The sequence below is a fragment of the Hippoglossus hippoglossus genome, chromosome 17, assembly GCF_009819705.1.
Source record: "Hippoglossus hippoglossus isolate fHipHip1 chromosome 17, fHipHip1.pri, whole genome shotgun sequence".
NCBI classification, from domain to species: Eukaryota; Metazoa; Chordata; class Actinopteri; order Pleuronectiformes; family Pleuronectidae; genus Hippoglossus; species Hippoglossus hippoglossus.
In genome coordinates, this window is record NC_047167.1 from 24031036 (window position 1) to 24055538 (window position 24503).

Sequence of the window (24503 nt, forward strand, 5' to 3'; positions counted from 1 at the left end):
TCACATGTAATTTGTTTTCTAAATCTGTTTTGTTTTATTCATATAGTTGTAATTTAGGAATTGATAATTTTCTCAGATTTTTTTCTTTTGTCAAAACGAATGTTAAAGTTTTTGAATCTTTTAATAAGATAAGATAAGTTTTTTATTAGTCCTGCAATGGGGACATTTGCAGTGTTACAGCAGCAGAAGACAACACATAAGTAGCATGCAGTACTTGGGTGAAGGAATATAAAGAAATAGAAATATACAGCAATAGATAGAAGTGCGTGCGTGCGTGCGTGCGTGCGTGCGTGCGTGCGTGCGTGCGTGCGTGCGTGCGTGCGTGCACCTGGAGGAAGACACAAGCCAAGAGGAGCACCCGGGCGTGTTGAACAAACACACACACAGCCGGCTGTCAGCAGACCGCAGGGAGGTGAGGCGAACAGAAGGAGAGGTTAGAGAGGAGGAGGAACAGAGAGGATGCTGGGAAGGCGTGGGCTGGCTGCTCTGATGAAATCAGAGGATGAAGGAGGGAAACTGACTCTTTATTCAACTTTCTGTCTGGACACTGCGACTTTGGACTTTTCAAGAATGACGTTACGTTTCAGTCGGATCAGCTGAGAGTTAAGTTCAGCGAGAAAATACGATTGACATTATTTTTCGTACCCATCATCTTCCCACGGCTCCAGTGAGCTCAGGCTGCAGACGTCGTGTTCTCATGATCCCAATTTCACATCAGACTCAAGAATAAACTGATCAGACTTGGTCAAAGGTCAGGGGTCACTGTGACCTCACAAAGCACGTTATCACAACTCCAGAATCCAGTCCTTGCAAGACAGCGAGGTTCCGTCGACATCGAACCTGACGCAGTGAGAGGAACGGGAGTCAGTCCATTATTCTTTCTTTTTGTAGCAGATTTACTCGCGTTGTGTTAATATGTATTTTTATACCTGTACACCTGATAATTTTGATGTATACGAGGTTCTAGTTTCCTGTTGTAAACTAGTTAAACAGTGCGTTCAGTTACCATAGTTACCAGGTTGATGCTTCACTCTGCATCCCCCCCCCCCCCCCCATCTGTATTCATGCCGATGGAGAAACTCTGGTTTGGCTGCATATTAATCTGAACTGTCATATCTGCAGCATCAACGCTGAATAATAGATTCTCCTTTGTGTCTGTGTGAGAGAGCGAGGGATAGATGGGAGTGGGGGGGGGCAGGGTAGAGTTTTGTCAACATGATTCATTTACATTTGTTGAAGTGAAATTATGGACAAACATTGGATTTATAGAATAAACACAGAAGCGGTTCACTCAGTATAGAAACGTCAGATCATGAATATGTCAGAGAGTAACGTCAACCCCCCGTGACGCTTTGTGACCTTTTGAATCTGGCTGTGCTGAGGTCATGTGATTAAAGGTGAAATGTCCTGGTATCCATAGTCGGGTGTGAATCTTCCTCACAGCAGTTTGGTGATTTATCTCTTGGCCTGTTCCTCCGCTGCCCAGCAGGAGCTTTGTTTTTTTGAGGGCTCTGACGCACTCTGCTCTGTTTGTGATGGTGGCGAATGTCGTTGGGGACAGGAAGCGTTTGACGTTTTGATGGACTTCCCTGCTTTCCCACAGAGAGCAGATCACAAAGCTGCAGCTTCCTCTCCCTGCGCTCGCACCACTTTCCCCTGAACGCGCAGGCTGGCTGTGCTCGCTGCTGCTTTGCAGCCTGAACTGATCTCAGGTCGGTCGTCCTGCTGTGATGGACAAACCGTGAGCAGCAGCTTCTCGTGTTGATTGTCTCCACTTTGTTCTGGTCTGTGACAAAGTGTGTATTTATTTTATCTTTACTCTGTTTAACCCTCTGACCTCTTCAGTAGAACTCTCCCTCGACTTTCTGCTGCAAAAATAATATATGTTTTAATTATAGAGAGATTTCAACAGGATCATAAAAACTGTCATCTATTCAATCTATAATTATCTATCTTTCTAAAATGATTCCCATACTCCGCACCACACATAATGAAATGACGTCATGATAGGTAGAAGACAGAGGCCTCAGCTTTTTGGTACAATGTCTGAATGAGGCCTTAGTGTTGACTGAAATAGACCGAAGAAGATGATGTAATATAATTTGTTGACTTTCTTCATCATGTGTCACAACTTTCTTCATTTTTAAATAAACTCATTTACAAAATAACAAAAACATCAAGATGTTGAAGGTAAAAAGAAAAGATGTGATGAACGGCTGTTGTGTAGGGTAAAGTCCAGCAGGGGGAGCCACCTCCACACACTGTCCACGAAGTCCCTTTCATTCGTGCACTATATGGACACAAGTATTGGGACGCACCCCCTCAGACTCAGGTGTTTGATTCAGTCCCGTTGGTTGGACCTGGGGTCCCCTGAAGGTAAATCTTAGTGCTGCAGCTGACCAGGACGTTCTGGACCTTCATGTGGTTCCACCTTTGTGGAACAGTTTGTGGAGGTGTTGCGTTCCAGCAGGACTCGGGTCCGTTGGGCTCGGCTGGGTGAGTTTGGTGTGGAAGAGCTGGACTGGTCCCACAGAGCCCTGACCTCAACCCCGTCCCTGAACCAGAAGAGTCTGAGCCCTCGGGTCCAGCTTCAGACCTCACAAACATCTCCTGGGTGAAGGAGCAGAAATCCCCACAGAGACAATCCAGAGTGTTGTCGATGCAAAGAGGGGACCAGCTCCACTCTAATGCCCGATTTAGAAAGAGTCATAAAAGCTCCTGGAGGTGTAAAGTGTAGGTGTCCCAATACTTCTGTCCATGAAGTGTAAATCAACACCAGTAGTTAATGTCAGGACACACACACACACACACACACCAGAGACACACACACACACCGGAGACACACACACACCGGAGACACACACTGTGTAGTAAGCGATGTGTAAATTTAGAAGGAGACCGTCACATCTGAACCTGTCAGCTGCTATCACTGTGTGTGTGTGTGTGTGTGTGTGTGTGTGTGTGTGTGTGTGTGTGTGTGTGTGTGTGTGTGTGTGTGTGTGTGTGTGTGTGTGTGTGTGTGTGTGTGTGTGTGTGTGTGTGTGACTCTTCATAATGAGGATCTCAGATGGCAGCAAACCCAGATTGAAACTAATTGGCGCAGACTTTCCAAAACCATAATTCTTTTAAATGGAGGCAACTCGTGAGCTCGTCCTTTGTGTGTCACTTCCTGTCTGATGAAGGTTTAAGATTCGGACGCACAATTAATTGATAATTGAAAAGAGAAAAGCTACATTTTACCATTTCCAGCTGTTCATTTTACCGACATCTTTGTGCTTTAAAATCAATAATCTTGTGCTTTATTGTTAAGTGTGTGAACATTTTACGCTAAAACCTGAAAGAAAACCTGCGTAAAGCTGACTTCACGTGACTCAGCAGCACAACATCACTAAAGCTGTTGAGGATCCTCTAGTAAACAGAGAGAGGAGGAGGAAGAAGAATGGCTCCAACTTGTTTTCCCTTCAGGTTCAGACCACAGTGATGTTGTGCTGCTGGTCCATGTGAAGTCACCTCCACAGTTTGCAGCTCACGCTCTCCTCTGAAGGATTTAATCTGAAGGCACCTGTGTCAGCTCTCAGGCCTCGTCTTTACTACTGGAGATATTATTTTTCAATGAATATTTGTCAAAAACTACTGAAAAGATTTCCATGAAATCCTGTGGAGGAGTGGGCGTGACCCATAAAGCACTCAGTACAGTTTGGAGCAGATCCAGGATTCTTCTATCGATTTCTTAAACATGGCAAGTGAGGACGTTAGCCGTGGCGGAGGAATGCGTCTCAGAGCTTCGAGATTCTGATAATAATACAAATGATAATGTTGTAACGATGATGGTCGAGAACAGAGGGAAACCTATTCCTCTTTATCTTTTTGCTCCTCCTCTTCCTCTGTCTCCGGGTGCTCCACACCTCCTCTTCATCTTCCTCTTCTTCCTCTATTCACATCACTGACTCTGCCCTACATCTCTCTACCTTCCCTGAGGATTCTCTCTCTCTCTCTCTCTCTCTCTCTCTCTCTCTCTCTCTCTCTCTCTCAACCCTCCTACATTCTGATGAGTCATGTGACACCCCCCACCCCCACCTCTCCCTGGTGACCAATCACACCCCCACAGGAAAGCTTAACACACACACACAGAGACACACACTAAACACACAACATTGCTCGCTCGCCCCGGCTCTCATCATCACCACCACTGTCAGGAGAGAGAGAGAGAGCGAGCAAGAGAGGGAGAGAGGGAGGCAACATAACAGGGAGAGAGGAGGAAAACAAGCCGGAGAGCAAGGGAGAGAGGAGTCAAGGCGAGTGCCTGAGAGGAGGTCAAGGGGGAGAGGAATATATTCTACCAGAAGAAGAAGAGGGAGGAAGAGGAGGAGGGGTCAGCGGCGAGGAGGAGGGGGGAGGTTCTCCCTGGATGAAGGAAGAGCTCTGGGAGTCGTTTCCTCCCCGCCGCGATGGAGCGAAGCGAGGAATGAGGGCGGATGGTGAGAGCAGGGAGCAGCAGCAGCAGTGGAGGAGGAGGTGGAGAGGCTGGAGGCGGAGGAGGAGGTGGTGCAGGGGGAGCCACTGCCGGAGCTGGGCGGCGCGGGAGGAGTCGGCACCGCTCCCGGAGGAGGCGGCTCTCAGCCAACTGCCCCGGCGCCGAAAAGATGTCCCCCGGCTTGAAGAAGGTGGAGTGTTTCTCACCCATGCTGTGCCACTGCAAGGTGGCCTGCACCAACAGCACCATCTCCCTCATGTTCGGCTGCAAGGTGGGTGGAAACTTCCAGAGCTCCACCACCGGTACGGGAGCGGAGAGGAGAGAGAGTGGGGCAGTTCACGTGGGGGGGCGTGTGTGAGGTCACGGGTTAATTTGACTGTGTTTAAAAAGTAGAAATCTGAGCTGAAGCCTCGTGGATGAAACCAAACATCCTCAGAAGATGTTTTTAGTCGCGCTGTTTCTCTAAACCTTGAAAGTAGAAATCTGAAGATTCCGAGCATCAGAACACATAAGTGATGCAGAGCAGAAGTCATCTGTGTGCGTGAGTACAGAAGAACTGCAGGGCGTGAACTCATCATGAACACGCGTCAGAATCCGTTTCATTCAAACCGTTAAAACATAAACATGTTGTCAGTACTGTTGTAGTTGTTTCTCTGCACCTGTCAGACACCAGCTGAGGGGGCAAAACCCTCTTCGCTCACCGCCACAGAGCCGTGACGTTTACCGTTTGACCTGACGCGACACGATAGGCTGTCCGGGGTGCCTGTCCCTTCATGCTTCACTGAACCGACCAATCGGAGGCTGCGTTTGCACCAGTGCCGAGGCGTGATTGGCTGTCGGGTGCGTCGGTGGCAGGCTGGCAGGCACGTGCATGTGTGGTTGACATGTGCTCTGCAGGGAAACACCAACGGGCCAAAGAAACACAGTCACACATGAGATGTACTGACGGAGGCTGTCGGGCTCCGTCGGCAGAACCCAGCGAGACGTTCAGACGTTTTAAATAATATCACTGATGGTTGATTTAACTGTTAATATCAGATTCATAAAGTTTTCACATTATCTGAACCCACTGAGCTGATGCTGATTATTCTTTCCTTACACGTCAAACCTGCCTGCTTCTTTCAAGTCCCCGGTGAGAGGAAGTGGCGGATCGGACGAGGGCGCAGCGTCATTGTTGGAACCAGAATCTCCTCTTTACACTCTTAAAACCAACACTGGTTGTAAAAAGCCACTGAACTCAGGTCTGCTCCAAATGAAACTCTCAGTTTCAAACGGCTCGTAGTGGATCTATTGGGTGATCTGATGTTAATCAGAGGGATTGGTCGAGCTCTTAAGGTTAGATGGTCCAACGGAAACGCCACCACACCGCTGCCACTGATTAACCCCTGTGCTCCTCCTACCTCCTAACTTCTGCTCAATGACAACTGGTCTTAATTAAGTGAATTGATCGGCTGCCATCGACTCCTTTCACCACCACACACTCAGTAGGTTGTGGAGTCGGAAAGTCGATAGTGAGCTCTGTGATTTCTAAAACTGAAAAACGTTCAGTTTGAGACAAATTCCTCACAGATAAGAATTCATCTTCATTTGTGTCTGTCACGTGGTAGAAGCTCCTCACCCCCCCACTCACTCACAGTGAATCAGGTGGAGGATCCTCTGCTGTGTTCACATCTCCTGGATTTAGACTTTATACAGAAGCTCAGGAGGAGAACGAGAAACTGAGTCTCACCTCCGGAGGAGGAGCTGCAGAGTCTGCATGTCTGAAAGCAGCTGAAGAGATACTCACACAAACTTAAACACTGCGACTTCCAAGTGAAAACGTATCCATACACAGGTCGGTCGACGGAGACGGACGAGGCAGATTTAATGATAAAGAGAAAGTCAGAATGACTCAATGAACTTTGCGGTTCCAGCTCTTTGCAGTCGGTCGTCTGATCCAGCGTCTCGTCCAGATTTAGAGTTTGTCTTTTCCTTTTCATTTGTTTTAATGAGTTGGACCTGATGAACTGATTGTTTGTGTTTAACTGTGAATAGATTTTATTTGATCGTTGGCAGAAACATGAGGGCAGATGCAGGTGGATGTTAGTTGAACGATGGTTGATGGTTCAGAACACACCAAATAATTCAAAGGTGTAATTGCATGAAATGTGGTTTAGTGTCTGTCTGTCCCTAGACGGCAGCAAAGTGGACAGAATGAAAAGTGTATAGTCCAGTTAGATTGTGTGGGAGATTCCTCTGTTTCTTCTTCATCTCATCCCTGAATCATCCAGTAACCCTCCTCCTCCTCCTCCTCCTCCTCCTGAACATCCTGCTACAGCCGCTCTGTGGTGATGCTCCTATTTATAGCAGCTTTTGGCCTCCTCCTCCTCGACAGCTCCCAGAGAGACAAGGAGGAGGAGGCGGTGTCAGCTCCCCGCTGCCTCCTACTTCCACATTTACATTTGTGCCGCTCTCATCCAAAGCGAGTGGGCGCAGTGTCTCACTGAAGGACACATTGACATGTAGCTGCAGCAGGGACATCTCCACCCTTTTCTGTCTGCTCAAAGATCATCAGAATGACATACAGAAGTGCCACTTCTTCACCTTTAGCAGCACAGGGCAGACAGGTCGGGCCTGTGAGGGCTCAGCAAACCGTCTGTTTCGCCCTCTTCCTTCTCTCGACTCAGTCGTCATGAGCCTCTTTCTGGCTGTTTTCTTGAGTGTCGTGACGGCTCAGTTCGCCTGCAGCCTCCTGACACTCCTCCATCTGCCGCGCTGTGGTCATGCAAAATTCAGTCCGAGCTGCTGTACAGTAGATGTTAGTGTCTCTGTTGGAGGTGAGAACAACAGTTCAGAATATGTGAGGAAGTGAAATAAGCAGCAGCTCCTTGGACGTGTGTTTGGCAGGTGACCAATCAGAAGTGTTCATTAACAAGGAATCAGGGAAGAAATATGTTTTTTCATGTTGAGAATTCTCACCTGGGATCTTTATTTAATTTATTTAACACATCTTTTAGCTACAACCTTTGAAAGATATTCCACAGTTGAAAGAATCTTAGAATTATTAAAGCTGTTTTCAGACTTGAACTGAATTCTGGACATGTTCCTGACACGTGATAAAAGGTCCAGGTGAAGCATTTCAAGATTTAAACCACATCTGAACCTTGTTCATTTAAATCTGGATGTTTGAGGAGACATAATATGTTTTTCAGTGTTTCTTTCCTCTAGTGTGTTATGAAGGTTTTTCTTAATGTCAAAGTTCTGCATAGTTAAGAGGAGCAGTCTGTGGTAAAGGGAGCTCCTCTCCCCCGACAGAAAGCACAGAAGCTCCTGAAACACCTCGTCAGTAGTCCAGACTTCATAAGAATACTTTTATTCAAGCTGTCAGCTCATGATTATATTCTTATATCCTACAGTGGATTATATATAACCATCAGCCACTGCTTGTCCTTGTCAACATGGTGGAGTCGACACTGAGGGTATCCGTCAGATCGTCTCCCGTTGTATAATCTGCTGTTAATCGGTGGCCTCTGCCCCGACATAAGTGGAATAGAATCGGTGATTAAAGTGGAACTGTCATGTCAGATAATTAAAGTTGCTGCAGCTCAAGCTTCAAACCAGTGTCAAGAAAATGTTTTGTAAATGTTCTGCCAACAACAAAGCCAAAGAGTCCTTAAATCAGCATCTGTAAAATTCACTGGTGAACAGTCAGCATCACATCGTCCTCATCAGGTGCTCTTTTTGTTTACATGTTTGTGTCTCCGCGCTGGCGACACCCAGTGGTCAGAGGCATAATGTTTTCAGGTTGTACGTCCATCCGTTCCTATGTGAGCACGTTGCAAACGCCTTGAGAGAATTGTGTTTGAGTCCACAACAAACTTTGTTGCAGCCAGATCCAATACAATTGAAGTAAATAGGGACTGATTCTTTAAACATCAAACAGATACAAACACTCCATGACATCATTCTACATAAGTCTTCTTCTTGGCGTTTCAGAAGTACAGGCACCACGATGAGGACTTGTCCCCCCAGGACCAGAGCTCCCCCCAGCTGACGGAGGAGGGGGGGCCCGAGCTGGTCCAGGTAGCAGAGAAGAACCTTTCCCAGATCGAGAATGTGCACGGCTACGTCACCCACGCTCACATCTCACCGATGAAGGTAGGCGACAGTCTGTCTGTAGTCACTCCTCTGCGGGGAAACTCTTTACTGGCCTCAGCTGATGTGAACAGGCGTTTGTTCTGAGAGCAACACGACTTCAGCGTAGAAAGTCCAGTGGTCAGCGTTCACGTCATCCATCAGATGAGAAACGTCAAACACTGAGAAAATAATGAGCGTCTCGTTCCAGACTTCCGTGAAAAGGGATGACCTTTGTGTTTCACAGCCGCAGTATGTTTGTACCTGATCATCTGTAAAAGCTGTGGTACGACAGTTCAGATTCATTGTGCTTCAGAAGCCAGTAAAGTCAGAGCTTCTCCTCTGTCTGTTTCTGTTTCTATTCTATTTTCTACTGTTTCTGTCCATTTGTCACCTTCACACACGCACACATGCACGGAGGATGGGGGGCGTTGATTGTCCATGTGGTTTACATGTGTCCATTAAAACACTGCTCTGATTCTGAAGCTCGTACTCATCTGTACCTGTTGCTCCTGTCATAACACCGTCACACACACACACACAGAGACACACACACACACACACACACACACACACCATCCTCAGTCAGAGACTCCTCGATCAGTTTCAGCTTCTTTTGAAACAAGTTGAAGAAATGAATGAATCACACCATCAGCATCTTTCAGCTTAAATCAACACCAACTGTTACTGAACAACAGCGCCCCCTGCAGCCACGCGTGGTGATCAACTCTGTTGGGCTCTGTGTCTGATTGGTGAAGTGGTTTTTATGTGTAGAAAAAACAAAGTGAATCAATGTGTTGACTCTGACTGAGTCGTCCCTCTGGATATTACCCATGATCCTCTGCTTCCTGACCCTGAAGAGCTGCTGCTGTAACAAATCCACCAAACTCTGTTCAGAACTCTTCATGTTTTAACAGTTTCCTGCTGAATATTGGAGATAAACTCTGGTTTTTAATAACTTCAGAGTCTTTTTAACTGATCTCAGTTCAGCTTCACTCTTCAGCTGCAGCTGGTTGTGACAGTTGAAGCTGACTCTCAGTCAGTTCTTCTCACAGGAGATGGAACCCACTCAGCAGAGTCACAGAGAACAGACGTTCAGGGAGAGAAGGAGGAAACTTTCTCATGTTCTCACTCACACATCAGACTCACTTTCATCCAGCTGCTGGTTTCAGGTTAAGAAGTTTCCTGAAGGGATTATAACGTTAAAATCACCACTTTGTGTTGATCATACTGTAACAACAAAATGACAAAACCAACATGGAACCAATAACCACTGATAAATGTCGCAGCTGATTTGTCAAGATATGGTTTGAAGTCAAACGTGTCGTCCTCTCAGTCACATGACTCTCGTCCATATGTTAGTCCTCCATTGCTGCTGTTTGTGTGTCATGTGACCACTTTGTCACAGTCGACTATTTGTGTTTGTGCTGTTAATGGGGCACTCTACCAGTTTAATACAACTTAATAACGAGTCAGGATCTGCACTTATCACTTAATAATCAATAACTTCTGTGTCTATGTAAGCTTCATCAAGTCTGACGCTGTTTAAGACACCCTGCAATGAAGTTGCATCATGGGAAATGTAGGCTGCGGTTTGACTCATACATGAGACTGAAGCTGTCTCAGTTCATTTGAAGAACGACTGAGTCACAGCGGCACAACTACACTGTCTCATATCGAAGGCTCCTTCAAACATGGCCGACAAATTCATCCTTCCATTCCTGAGCCACTAAGGACGTTCCTGAGCCAAGCGATCCCAGATCGAAGTCTCAGTTCAGCCCTCATGTCCACAAAGACTGTCGAATTTGGAAACGCCTTAAAAGTCAAATATCTCAAATTGAAACAAAAGTGAAAAACTTAAAAAAACGAGATCTATTTTTCACATAGTTTTGGGAAACTCCGACAAAAAGATTTCATCTTACGCTGGACAATGAATAAAAATGTAAGAAATAATTAATTCATAAATTATATAACTTTATTAATGTAGCACAAAGTCAAAGTTTTTATGAACACTTAACAAGTTCACAAAATTAACAAGTTTGAATAAATTGTAGTTTATACAAAGAACTTATCTTCCCGATTCTATTGATTCTATTATTTCTGACCTGACGATTTTTAATCTGAGAGGAATCGTAAAGTTTCTGGTGACGACCAGCTGAGATCTGATGTTTTAACGTGTTCATGTTGCCGTGGCGACACAGCATGAGAACAGGATGAGCACTGGAGAGCTTCTGCCCTCGTGTGGCGTCAGGATAGAAGGACAGCTGACGTGAATCTGAGGTCAGAGGTTAGGAGACGACGAGCTGCACAGGAACTCTTCATCCTGCGAAACAGTAAATCTGAGACGAGAACATGACGTCAATTCTGATCGATTATTGGCTGATAAAATATTTGATCTTCCGAAACTCAGAGTCCACGTTTAACATCTTTGACGATAACTTGAATGGAAATAAAAAGAAAGTTTCTGTTTCTTCTGTTCTCTCTCATTCCTCCTCCCTCATCCCTTTTATCATCCTCCTCCCTCCCTCTCTCCTCTTTTCTCCCCCTCCTCTTCATCCTCCTCTCTCCCTCTTGCTCGTCCTCTCTCCTCTTCATCCTCCTCTCTCCCTCCTCTTCATCCTCCTCCCTCCCTCTCTCCTCTTTTCTCCCCCTCCTCTTCATCCTCCTCTCTCCCTCTTGCTCGTCCTCTCTCCTTCATCCTCCTCTCTCCCTCCTCTTCATCCTCCTCTCTCCCTCTTGCTCGTCCTCTCTCCTCCTTCATCCTCTCTCCCTCCTCTTCATCCTCCTCTCTCCCTCTTGCTCGTCCTCTCTCCTTCATCCTCCTCTCTCCCTCCTCTTCATCCTCCTCCCTCCCTCTTGCTCTTCCTCTCTCCTCTTCATCCTCCTCTCTCCCTCCTCTTCATCCTCCTCCCTCCCTCTCTCCTCTTTTCTCCCCCTCCTCTTCATCCTCCTCTCTCCCTCTTGCTCGTCCTCTCTCCTCCTTCATCCTCTCTCCCTCCTCTTCATCCTCCTCCCTCCCTCTCCCTCCCTCCCTCCCTCCCTCCCCCTCCCTCTCTCCTCCTCCCCCTCTCTCACGTCTTCTCTCTCTCTGTTTTCCGTCTCTCATTCTAAACGCCGTCTTCGTGTTGCTGACGTTCTCTCCTGACTCTGTTTATATTTTTTCTGTCTTTTGATAAGTTTCTTGTATTTTGACCTCTCCGAGACGCCGTCTTTCCTCCCCCCTCCTGTAGGTAGTGTCTCTGGAGTGCCTCTTTGACGGTTCGTTAGGACAGCAGCCCCTGGAGCTCCCCTCCCCTACGTCCTCCACCCTCTACCCCCACGGAGAGGACAGCCCCCTCCCCTCCTGCTCCTCCAACCCTTACCCCCCAATCCAGGTAACCCCCACCCACCCCACTGTGCTGCTGTTGTCATGCTACAGTCGTGTTCTTAACATGTTAAAATATGTAGCATCATATTTTCCTCCATGTTCAAAGAGAAAAGTTGATCTCGTGGTTCCATCGCTACCTTCAGGTTGTTTCCGTCGTACTGAAGCTTTGAGTTCATGAACACCAGGACGGGGTTAGCTTGGCTTAGCAGCTGGCCTGGTTCAGTCTGTCTCTAAAGTAAAACTGAAGGTCACTGAGGAAAAAGGCGTGTCCACAGATTGTTCATAAAGATGGACGACATGACAGCTCCTGAAAGTGAAGCCAATCGTCTTCATCGCCCCCTGGTGTCCGACTGCAGTATAGGTCATAAACCTCCTCCATGTTAGCAGATGGGACATGGAGCAAACTAAAAACTCAAAGGTGACGTTAAATAAATGTTTATCAAAGATGGATTCTGTCATTTCAGGTCGTTCTTCTCTCTCTGATGTTTGTTCAAGTGTTTCTGATCAATTTGGTTTGAACTAGTTATTTGATGATATAAAAACAGGCTGAGACGTGATGATTGACAGCTGAGACCTACTCATGATTGGTCGAGCTCATGCATGGGCGGGACCTCAATACCGCGGCTCCACTCTACGATCACAAATGCACAGTCCGTATATATACAGGGGAGGAAGTTACAAAGTCCAGGAAGCTTTGTGATGGACGCAGAATGAGTAAATGGGCAGTAAAAGAAAATATTTTCTCTTTTACATATAAATATACATATAAAAATATTTAGATGTAATAATACCAAGATGTTTGTTTTATAATAAGAAAGAAATGAACAGGATTCAACCTGAATCATGAATAATTCATGTTGTGGAGACCTAACATTTTTGTAGTTGAGAATTAGAATAACTTGGTTCACATCAGACTAAACATAGCAGCTGGATGACTGCGTGGTCGCAGAGTGAGACCTTCACTTCACGGGAACGTCACCTGCTCACCTGTGGTGACTTTCCTGTTTGCCATAGTCTTCAGTGGCAGAATCTCCACATCCTGTGCTTCAATGTTTCCTGTGCGTTTGATCTGCGACAGCCGCCTGTCCCCGGCCTGACGTCAGCAAGCAGCTATCTCCAACACCTCCGCCACGATAAAGCAATGAATGGATCCTTACATCCCACAAAGACACAAGCGGCTGGGAGGACGAACTGTACACTCCTTTTTTACATATTCCTTTCATTTTTTCATCGCTCCCTCCTCTTGCTCGCTCTCCTCAGCAGCACCATGGCAACACAGGAGATGAATGCCGACAAAGAAAATCCTGACGGCGGAGGAGGATGGGGTAGAACCTGCAGTGAAGGACAAGGACAGATTTAGTGAGGCTTTCTGTATCAGGGCTGGGGGGTTGTGGACGGAGTTGGGGGGGGTTGATGGTAAAATGCAGAACGACTGGCCTTCTGTTTGTCCGCAGCTCAAAGATTTACAGCAGCTCTCATGTATATTTAGCACCAAGACAAAGGACTCAGAGGCCATGAAGTGACACGTCAGAGGATGCTGGGAGGACGGGTCAGAGGTCGGCTCTCTGTACAGCCAGCAGGGTTCCAGCCACGCATGCAATATCAGGGAAATCCTATAATCTTTGGGGGGGGGCGTTTGTCTCCAGTGAATATCGGGGAGTTTTGGACAAATTTCAGCCTCGTACATAAATATACAAAAATCGTTTCCATCAGAGCCCGATATTGAAATATATGGTTGGACCGAAGTTTGGGCACAAAAAATTCTCATACAATGTATCGGCTGACATGAAAAATAGATAAATAAAGTCCAACCCTTCGACAAAAAAGAAATGTATTTATATTAATAAAAAGAAAACACAAATACAACCTATTATAAAGACTATTTTAAGATGCATTATCGTAACATACAGTATGAGTATAAATGCACATCTTTTCTGTAATGTATATTTAGTACGTTTTTTTATATCAGCATATATAAATTGACAATTCTTGCATGCAACTAATAAATTCAGACTAATTACTTGATTATAAACCTTTGCATAGAGTCCCGTGTTTGGCTCAGAGGTGACGCTAACACTCTACGTGTCCTGAGATATTGTTGTAAACTGAAGACACGTTTTGTCTTTTTGCTCTGGAGGAATAACTCCAATCTGTTGATTATGTTTTGATCATTTCAGCTGTCTTGGGCTCATGTCTTCAGGATGTGGGTCATCTGCACAGATATGTAAATCAATACATTTCCTCAGGGCGATGACCTCTAGTGAAAACATAACATCATAAGGTAGTGGACCCTGGACGGTAGAAGTGGAACATAATCAACTCGTGTCTTCCACTCATTTATCTTTTTAGCGATGTCCCGCCGCTGCATAATTATAACCACCACTGCTTCGGGATCAGGACGCTCATTAAAGGTCCGGTTGTCTTTTACCCTGTGAGAGTTTCTGAGTGTCCTCCCTCCAGTCTCTCACTTTACACTTTAACAATAAACACCAACACTCATCAGAAGTTGTTAGGACCTGATCTGTACTGACGACTACTTTGTGTTTGGATGATACTTAATCAGTTGAGTGATACATGAAATTAATTATGGTGAAGTATTCATGAGTAACAGGACATTTTGTTAATATAGGCATGTCACAGTTATATACATCAGTACTCAGTAAGTTATTACTACAGTAATACATCAGTACTCAGTTATTACAACAGTAATACATCAGTACTCGGTAAGTTATTACAACAGTAATACATCAGTACTCGGTAAGTTATTACAACAGTAATACATCAGTACTCGGTAAGTTATTACTACAGTAATACATCAGTACTCGGTAAGTTATTACAACAGTAATACATCAGTACTCAGTAAGTTATTACAACAGTAATACATCAGTACTCAGTTATTACAACAGTAATACATCAGTACTCAGTAGGTTATTACTACAGTAATACATCAGTACTCGGTAAGTTATTACTACAGTAATACATCAGTACTCAGTTATTACAACAGTAATACATCAGTACTCGGTAAGTTATTACTACAGTAATACATCAGTACTCAGTAAGTTATTACTACAGTAATACATCAGTACTCAGTAAGTTATTACAACAGTAATACATCAGTACTCGGTAAGTTATTACTACAGTAATACATCAGTACTCAGTTATTACAACAGTAATACATCAGTACTCAGTTATTACAACAGTAATACATCAGTACTCAGTACGTTATTACTACAGTAATACATCAGTACTCAGTAAGTTATTACTACAGTAATACATCAGTACTCAGTTATTACAACAGTAATACATCAGTACTCAGTACGTTATTACTACAGTAATACATCAGTACTCAGTAATTTATTACTACAGTAATACATCAGTACTCAGTAATTTATTACTACATTATTACATCAGTACTCAGTAAGTCATAACTACACTAATTATGTCAGTACTCAGCAGTTAGTTACTACATTACCAGATTACATGAGTAGTGAAACAGTTAACGTCGTTTTTTCCAGTTTTCATTTAGTGTTTTTTTTTTTTTTCATTGTGCGTCTCCAGATGCTGTAACTAACTGGACTCTGAGTTGTGTAAATGTAGTTTAGTCACCATGTTTTCATCACAGCTGAGATAACTCAGCAGTTTCTCCGTTAACTCATTCTAGTTTAAAGTAGGACAGAGGTCCCCCCCCCCCACTGGAAAGGAGCGAGTGGGGAGGAGCAGCGTGAGGTTTCAGACTGCAGAGAGAGACAAGACCAACTTCCTCTCTGGCTGCGCTCTCTTTAAACACAGACTCTCGTCAGCCCTGCAGTCTGTTGTTGCTGTCTGCTCCACTCAGACAGGCTGGGACCCGCTGCTCTCTCTCCACCTGCTAAGCGATGCTCTCTCACCCCGGCAGGTTAATCCGCCCCCTGAGGCTCCTCTCTCTCTTTTTCCCGTCAAGTCTGGCGTCTGACGACCACCATTTATTACCGAATGTCTACCGCCGCCACCTACTCATGAACTAACCGGAGGAGGACGACCTCAGTGTGTCTCCGCTCCCCCCCCCCCCCCTCCCGGAAACAGCTCCTCCATCAGCTCCTCTGCAGCTCCCTGTCTGTATCTGTGAGGAAGAGGAGGAAGGAGGGGGGACACAAGGTGGATTGAAGCCCCCCTCCCATCGTCTGCTCTCCAGCCAGCACCACCTCCGCCACCCCGCAGCCTGCTGCAGGAGCCAGAGGAGGCGCAAAGGAGGCGACACGCCACCTTCACCACGGCAACAACAGCAGCAGCAACAAGCAGCATGCTCAACTCAGTGTGGTACGCCAAAAAGATGGGCCGCCGCATCATGGGCACCCTGAGGAGAACCAAGCGGCTCCACCGGCGCCTACTGGTAGGTCCCCACCCCCCCCCATTCATAAAAACATAAATCCTCCAGAAGGTGAGGAGGTAGGGGGAGGTGCTGCACCGTGTAGCATGAGTCATTTGTACATTGATCATGCACTACTCTGACCGGTGTGTGTGTTGTTGTAAATGTCACTATGGGTCCGCTGGCTGTGGATGTGACGCTGCTGGATGAGGCAGAGGTGGAAAAGTTGCACCAGGAGATCTGCTGCTGCTGCGTCATGTGCCTGATCAGGTTTCATGCAGAATCCGTCACATCTGGTTAATTTCTGCACCGCAGGTTTAGAAACTCTGTTGTCCACAGTCCTGTTTTGAAGCAGATTGGTGTTAGTCGTCATCATCAGACAGACAAGTGGAAACATGAAGACAGTGTGTGTGTGTGTGTGTGTGTGTGTGGTTGGAGATCTGAGGTGATTTGTTGATAAGGCTGCAGCAGCGAGCAGCAGAGCTCTCCGTCTCTGCGTGCTGTTGAGTCTGGAGGAATCAGGGCTGCTAAATGTTCCAGAGTTTTCAGCAGCTGTGGCTCATCTCTGGAATCTGGAATCTCCCTGATCACAGAACGTGTCACTGCTGAAGTCAGGTGCCACCTGTGCAGCTTCTATTTTTCGTGATGTGCAGAGGCAGCGTGTGGATGTGGAGAGATTCACCTGCATAACAGCAGCATCATGTTCTAGCCAGATGTGTGGAACCCCTGCAGTAGCACATGCCTTCCCCAGCGTTGCCTAGCAACCTCCAGGCTCCTGACACGCAGCGCTACCCCGCTGCCTCTCTGTTTACTGCCTCAAACACGCACATTACCAGGCATGAAGAACAACACGCACAACCTAAATGTTGGTGACACTGAAGACGACATGAAGCTGCACATTGAAGGAAAAAGACAGAATTATCACCTCAAACTGCAGCTTGTTGTTTATCTTCACTCACAGAAACATCAGTAACAACCTCTGACACAGGTTCCATCCACACTGACACGATTTCAAACTATATCGACCTCTGTCCACACTAACACACCTGAAAGTATGTGTCACATGACTCTGAAGTTGTTGAAGTGTACGTAGGCGACTGGACTTCTGAAGAAGCCTCACAGATGAAACATCTTCAAGAAACACAAGCCACACACACACCACTACAACGTCTGAAGATACCATGACCTGGATGACTTAGAATCTTCACAGACACGTCACATGACCATTCACCTACACCGGTCATGTGATGTAAACAGGAAGTAGATCCTCCTCTGCAGTTGGTTGCTTAGTAACAGAAACTCCTCTAAAGGAGGAACAGCGATGGTGAAAATTCAGAGCAGGGATTTATTTTCTTGGAGCGACGACGAGGTGGAACTGTTACTGACTTAGCTGCTGAAGAGCCAGATGATTCCCTCATGTGGTGGAGGAGACCAAACACGGAGCTAAAACAGAGGAAACACTGAAAACACCCCTCATGAGTTGTGATGTTCATCTGTGGAGGAAAACAGCTGTTTGATCACATGTCAGCGTAAAAGGAGAAAAAACACGAGTTAATCTCTGAAGTTTAAACTGTTTTTCCTGACAGAAGCTAATGTGACACATGATATATGTTCAGGACCGTCACTGTTGAAACATGAGCGTCAGGCGTGGCTCGTGCCGACAACGCCGCTCCGCCACCTGCAGCCCGCCGCAGGTTATTGAACCGTTAACCCGCTTGCCGTCATTCCAGAAAGAACGATATGAAGATCCACATGTACTGAGAAAACCTCAACATCTGATCAGCGGCTGTGAGAGGAAACTGATCAATCACGCTGGTAATCGAATGGGTTTGAGCAAATTGAGTTTACTTGGACAGAAAGATTCAATGATGTTGTTTCACCGATCTATAAAGACAGTCAGTGATTGAAAAAGACGAATATCGAGCCGTCCGTGCACTCGTGATCATGCAGTGGAGATGTGTGATCACTACATGCGCTCGACCAATCAGTCGGTCTCAGCTACCTTAAAATGACAGAAACCATCTTTGAGAAACATTTATTTAATGTTTACTTTTGAATTTTTTTGTTTGGTCCATGTCCCATCTGCTAACATGGAAGAGGCAGGGTTTTTTACCTACACTGTGGACAGCCACCAGGGGGCGATCCAAATGATTTGGCCGTCATGTCGCAATTTACAGTCTGTGGTCTGGCTGGAAACAAACATTACCAGATTACATGAGTAGTGAGTATATTTAAATTACTATTTTATATTTAGTTTTTCCAGGTGTTTTCATTAGGTGCGTTTCTTTTTTCATTGATGCCTCCAGAAACTTTAAAAAGTCCAGAAAACATCTGTTTCACAGCTTCTGAATTATGTATTTAATGACTCACTTATTTAGTTACTAGTTTTAGAAGTAAAATCAGTTCAGTTTACTACACATGTTAATACTCTAACCAGCCATCAAATGTCTATGATGATAATGAGAGTGAGAGACACATTATTCTGAAATGCAGATGTAGCCAACAGGTGAAGCTTTATCAGCACCAAACATTTAAAAGCCTAATTACTGATCTGCTTGTATTTCCTTTTTGTAAGCGTGCGTCGTGTTGTTGCTGATGGGAGCTGCAGCCGAGCTGATGTGTGTGTGGCCTGTAGGTGGCGCTGCAGACCCACAGCAGGGCTCGGGCACTAATCCTAATCTCGTCAGAGTGGATTCAGTGAGATTCTCTCAGTGGGTTTCAACACATGTTTATTTATTCACTGTGACACGTATTGATTTAAACGTATTGTCATGAATCTTCGATTTCCAGATTCCTGCACTTAAACTCTGCGGGTCGATTCTGATCGAGCCTGAGCTCACAAACAATAACCTGCTTTATTGTTCACGCGACACTTTCATACATCAAACCACACATGTAGATATTCACATGGATGCAGATCAATATATTTTGAAAACTTCAGTTGTGCATGTGGAGATGAGGCGTTCAGGGACTTAAAAGCTTGGTTGTATGTTCACATGAAACGTTGAGGGGTCTATAAAGCGGCGAGTCTTTTCCCCCAGCAGCGACCGTGGAAAGATCTGGAAATGCTCCTCCCTCCAAAACACAGCCGTCCTCCTGGATTTTAAATCCACTTATGAAATCAGACCTCCATCCAACTGCACAGCGCCTGTTGTCATGTCAACGCTCTATGTGGGTTATTCTGGGGCATATTTTGTGATGTATAAATAATTTGCCCATTCATGATCTAGCCAGCGCAAAGACTGGATACTATCAAGTCCATGTATTGAACCAATCAGCTCTCAGCTGATCCCACTGTCACTTTATATGTTTCTGTGGGAAATATGAGCTCAGAGGAGAAGATGGTTGATGATATGAGATCAAATTCTTATTTTACATTCTGAGTTTAGTGTTTGGGACATTTTGAACATTGTAATGGAAACACAAAATAGTTGAAATATTATGAAACGTTATCTATTATTATTTTTATATGATATAAATTATTAATGCTATCTCAGTGTTAACTATCTGGTTGTGTCTGTTCTGGGAGAGGGATCCACTGAGACTCTGGAGGAGGTTTCTGTTGAGGATCGTTAAGATCTATGAGGCCAAAAGTGATTTGTGAATATTTTCAAACTAAAACAATCTCTGTTCATATGAGGCTCAGTATCATTTGTAATCCCCGTCCACACTAACACACCTGAAATCACATATCATGTGACCACTGTCCCTCTGGACATGGGAACTGTTACAGATGCTCTAATAACATCTGGTCTCCTGCACATGTAAACACATTTCTCAGAGTAGTGTGGATGCAGCCTGAATGATCAGAAGAGTGTTGGTTTGGTGTCAGAATCAAATCATAGGTACGGTACAGGCTTTTCTCCAGAGGATGAACCAGGTGATCTTTCCTCTGGAGCAGTTGTTGAAACAAACTTTACATTTTCACTTCCTCGACTGTAAAATCTCTGAGAGCAGTGAAATGTTGGAGACACAGACACAACTCTGCACACACTCGAGCTCATTTAAAGGCAGATCTGCTCATTTTTCCCATTCAGCTTTTCTAACAACACAATCTGGTGCGGCTCTTAAACAGCACGTCGTCAGCAGCAGCTCGCGGTCAGCCTCCGAACTCCGGCAGGTTTTTATGCCGTCGCTAACCACGAGTCCTCGTCACATTCCTCCCTCGCTGCTGACGCTGACATGAACGACGCTGCGCCTGAATCCGGGGGCGACATTGATTATTCATGCACCCAGTGGAGCCGCCCCCCACCCCCACCCCCATCCTCGTGCTGACATGTGCCACGCTCATTGAAGCTGATTAATTGGCTGGGAACAAGAGAAGATGAGAGGGAGGGTGTCACAGAGAAAGAGCAGCTGAAGAGGGGGGTTAAGCGAGAAAGGAAAGTGGGAGTGTTATTGTGCTGCGGCGCTGAAGCTCGAGTAACACGAGTGAGTTTGGATCAATTGCCTCTGCTGCAGATACGCAACAAGCTCGTCCAAATCTGAAGCATCCATCATTTATCACTGAACCTCCTCCTCCAACCGGGAGCCTCCTCCGGGAAGATGACCACGCACTACCCCCGGCAGGAGTTCGCCTCCAAGGCCATGAACGGCGCAGAGAAGAAGCTGCCGCGGGTCAACATCAACCTGCAGGAGTCCATTGCCCACCTGCACCCGCTCCAGAGGCAGCACGCCATCGAACTCCACCGACAGCAGCAACAGCATCAGCCCAAACCTCCACAGGTCCAGGCGTCCCTGTCGACTTTTACCGCCTGCACTGTGCCAGCGTCCTGCCGAGCACGTAGCCGATTCCTCAACCTGCGGGACAGCGTGAAGAAAAGCCCAACCAAGAGTACCGCCAAAGTCATCAGCAGCAGCTATGCCGCCAACAGGACGGAGATTCCCTGGGTGCCGTTTGCCTTCAGCAAGGTACTTCAGTATCAACGTGTGACATGCTGCTGTTTGAAGCTGGGAGACTTTGGTGTCTGAAGTAATGAAACATGATTCATTTGTCACGTTTATGCTGAAACTTTGGCATCATATCACTGTTAGCATCAAATGTTTTGGTTAAAGGTCGGAGGGTCGTTTGAACTGTTGAACATGTAGAGGATGAAAATGTGCGTGTCCGTGCGTGTCCCTGCGTGTCCCTGCGTGTCCGTGCGTGTCCCTGCGTGTCCCTGCGTGTCCCTGCGTGTCCGTGCGTGTCTGTGCGTGTCCCTGCGTGTCTGTGCGTGTCTGTGCGTGTCCCTGCGTGTCCCTGCGTGTCTGTGCGTGTCTGTGCGTGTCCCTGTGTGTCCCTGCGTGTCCCTGCGTGTCCGTGCGTGTCCGTGCGTGTCCCTGTGTGTCTGTGCGTGTCCGTGCGTGTCCCTGCGTGTCCGTGCGTGTCCCTGCGTGTCCGTGCGTGTCCGTGCGTGTCCCTGCGTGTCCGTGCGTGTCCCTGCGTGTCCGTGCGTGTCCGTGTCCTCTGCTGTCAGTCAGGTTCAGTTACTACGACGAGTCCATGTGCTGAAAAGCAGACGCTCGTCTCTGCTCCGTCATTTCATCAGTTTTCAACACTGCTTCTTATTTATTCATATTTTATAGTTTTTTTTCTTGAACTAATTGTTTTATACGCTTGGAGTTGGATTTTGTTTCACACTTACATAGTTCATTTATAGATTCATATGTTAAAAAAATTTTTGGTTTATCAGTCACTGAAACAATCAGAATCTGTTTGCATCAGATACAAATAAAGAAAAAGTCTGTATATAAATACTGAAAACATAAAGAAAAGAAGACATTAAGTTAGTTTAAAGTGTAATCAAAATCCTTTAATATAACATAGACAAATTTATTATGAATACTAAAACCTCAAACTATATTTTCCAATTCTTCAAAAGAAGTTAATGTTTAAATTATACATGTTGTCTTCGTGATCAGCTTTAAATGTCCAGTGTTGTATAAAGTCAGTTAGTCACAACCCATTTATTTATATTTTACATTATAATAACTGAGTAAACCTGTTGATCAGAATTATTGTTGATGATTAATTAGTTGTTTTGTTGATCCCTTCTTCTGGAGCTCGTCAGCTCGGGTCTCTTCACTGGACCGTTACTCGCACCCCCCACGTGTTGTTAAATTAAAACAAACTCATCTGTGTGCTGCTACGTTTGTCAAACCCGTTTGTGTTCTTTGGGACCAATTAAGCCCCATTACCAGCGGCTTTCTGAGCACTGGCTCCAGATGTAGGGCTGGAGGATCAATGCGGTCAATGTGCGGGGGCTAATTTTAGCGGCTGTTTGTTTTCCATGGGCTCCGGGTTCTGCTGCTGCAGCACAAACTATTAAGCCTCTTCGAAACACAGCGGCACTTCCTGCCAGCGGCTTGGTGAGGTCCTGCTCTTGCATAACGGAGGTCACAGTGTTGAAGGCTGCCCCACGCTCACGCCTCTTTATTCATGTAGTTTGATGTGAGTAACGACACAGACTTCACGTATGAAAAGTGAGAATTCTACTGTTTTTAAAAGGTTTTACAAATAGAGCAGAAGGTTCCAGCTGTTTGTTGTTGTGATCCTTTTTAAATGAAAGCGTGTTCATCTACAGGTTGAGAGCAGTTCCACATGTAGCCACATGAAGAAGTTAGAATATCCAGTACACAAGCAAATGTTAAAAAGGAAACTTCAGTAAAAGAAGAATATTGTTCTTCTTAATCACTGCATCAGATTGTTCATCCTGACCCCAGGACGTGTTCCTGACGTGTTCCTGACGTGTTCCTCACATGTTCTGCAGGTTCTGTTTGTGAGAACAAATGTCTGAGTCAGTGTCTCTGGACATTTTCTGGATCTTCTCCTGCAGCCTCCTGGTAAAATGTGTGTAACATGTCCTCGTGAGTCCATGTGAGGAAACAGCAGGACAATGTGTGGAAGCTTCCCAGTGAGCGAGTGGACGTGTTGATGAGGTTTCTAACACGTGACGGACGTGAAACTGGAAGAACACAAACATCTCAGGATGAAGAAGAGGAGCCGTACACGTAGAAGACGAAGACGTCAACTTGGAAACACGAGGAGGTTCCAGATCTTCTGGTGATGAGGGCCGACGCCGGTGTGGATGAGCTGTAAACAACAACACTGATCTTTCCACAGCAGAGTTTATACGTCATGTCCGGCCTCCTGCTGCTCTACAGGCTCCGCCCCTCGCCTGGATGTTCCCACATGTTCCTGTTTGAACGAGTCGGACCCGACAACCTGCTGCTGCTTCACAAACGCTGACTACACAACATGTTTCACAGAGTTCATGTGTGAAATCAGCTCCTGAGACTTTTCTTTTCAGCCTCTGTCTCAAACACTTGGTTTTAGCTCCTGTGTCTCTAAGACCCGCCTCCTGATGAAGCCAGATCTGCTTTGATTGGCCTGCCCTGTTGTGATTGGTCAACCGCTTCCACTGTGTTTAGGAAATATCGGCCTCCGCTCTAATTTTACCTGATTTGTTTGGGGGCGTGTCAGACGAGCTGCTAAACCTCGTGACTAGTCTACACCACTGTTCCTGGTCTCATCAGGATGTCATGTGACCGGTTATGGTCACATGACCATATGGTAAAATTCGAACGTTGGGAAAGTTTAACACCACCTTTGGTCCTGACCCCAGTCCTGCTCTCCAGAGGACGAACCCTTTTATTTCACTAACCTCCCTCAGGATAAACTACCTGCCACACTAACATGTTGCTGGGGCAATAGTGAACGTGACCTTTGACCCTCTGTGCTGATGTCAGTGCTGCTCCGAGTTAATACTGAAATATCTGCTTTTTAAATAATCAGAAAAAGGACATTCCCCCCCCCCCCCCCTGCTGAGACTGTACCGAGGGACTGAGGATTTAACACACACACACACACACACACACACACACACACACACACACACACACACTCACACACACTCAGGTCAAATGGTATGGCTTTAATCTTCTTAGAGCAGCAGATGTGCAGACTTTGTCACATCAGCATTGTCTGAAAGTGTCAGATAATCTGTCAATCACAAAACGTTGTTCTGCGATTGGCCGACCTCTCTGACTCTCTGCGGTCAAGCTCCGCCCAGCTGGCACCTCAGCATGATCACAACAAGCAGACACGAGTCGGGTCACACCGAGCGCCTGTCGGTCAGCATCCACATGCATCCTCCTCCTCCTGCTGTTCATCTGTGCTGCACTGTGTTTGTTTAACCTTTGACCCCTCACCATGCTATTGTTCA

General features: G+C 45.9%; 1 protein-coding gene and 1 long non-coding RNA gene across 24 annotated transcripts in view; one reads left to right on the forward strand and one right to left on the reverse strand.

Moving 5' to 3' along the window:
- The window catches only part of dlg1l (discs, large (Drosophila) homolog 1, like), a 67019-nt gene that overhangs the window by 18193 nt on the left and 24323 nt on the right, over window positions 1–24503 (forward strand). For 10 of the 23 annotated variants that reach the window (XM_034614295.1, XM_034614296.1, XM_034614301.1 and 7 more), the window contains one exon: window positions 8450–8611. In XM_034614295.1, the coding sequence (XP_034470186.1) occupies window positions 8450–8611 (162 nt within the window). Of the gene's footprint in view, window positions 1–8449; window positions 8612–11817; window positions 11962–15528; window positions 16324–20515; window positions 21211–24503 lie in introns of those variants that run through there. The other 13 variants (XM_034614290.1, XM_034614294.1, XM_034614286.1 and 10 more) reach the window with 4 other exon arrangements.
- LOC117778598 lies at window positions 16965–24498 on the reverse strand. Its single transcript, XR_004616822.1, has 3 exons — window positions 24167–24498; window positions 23633–23639; window positions 16965–17087 (listed from the first exon to the last, which is right to left on the reverse strand). It is a non-coding gene; the product is annotated as an uncharacterized LOC117778598 (long non-coding RNA).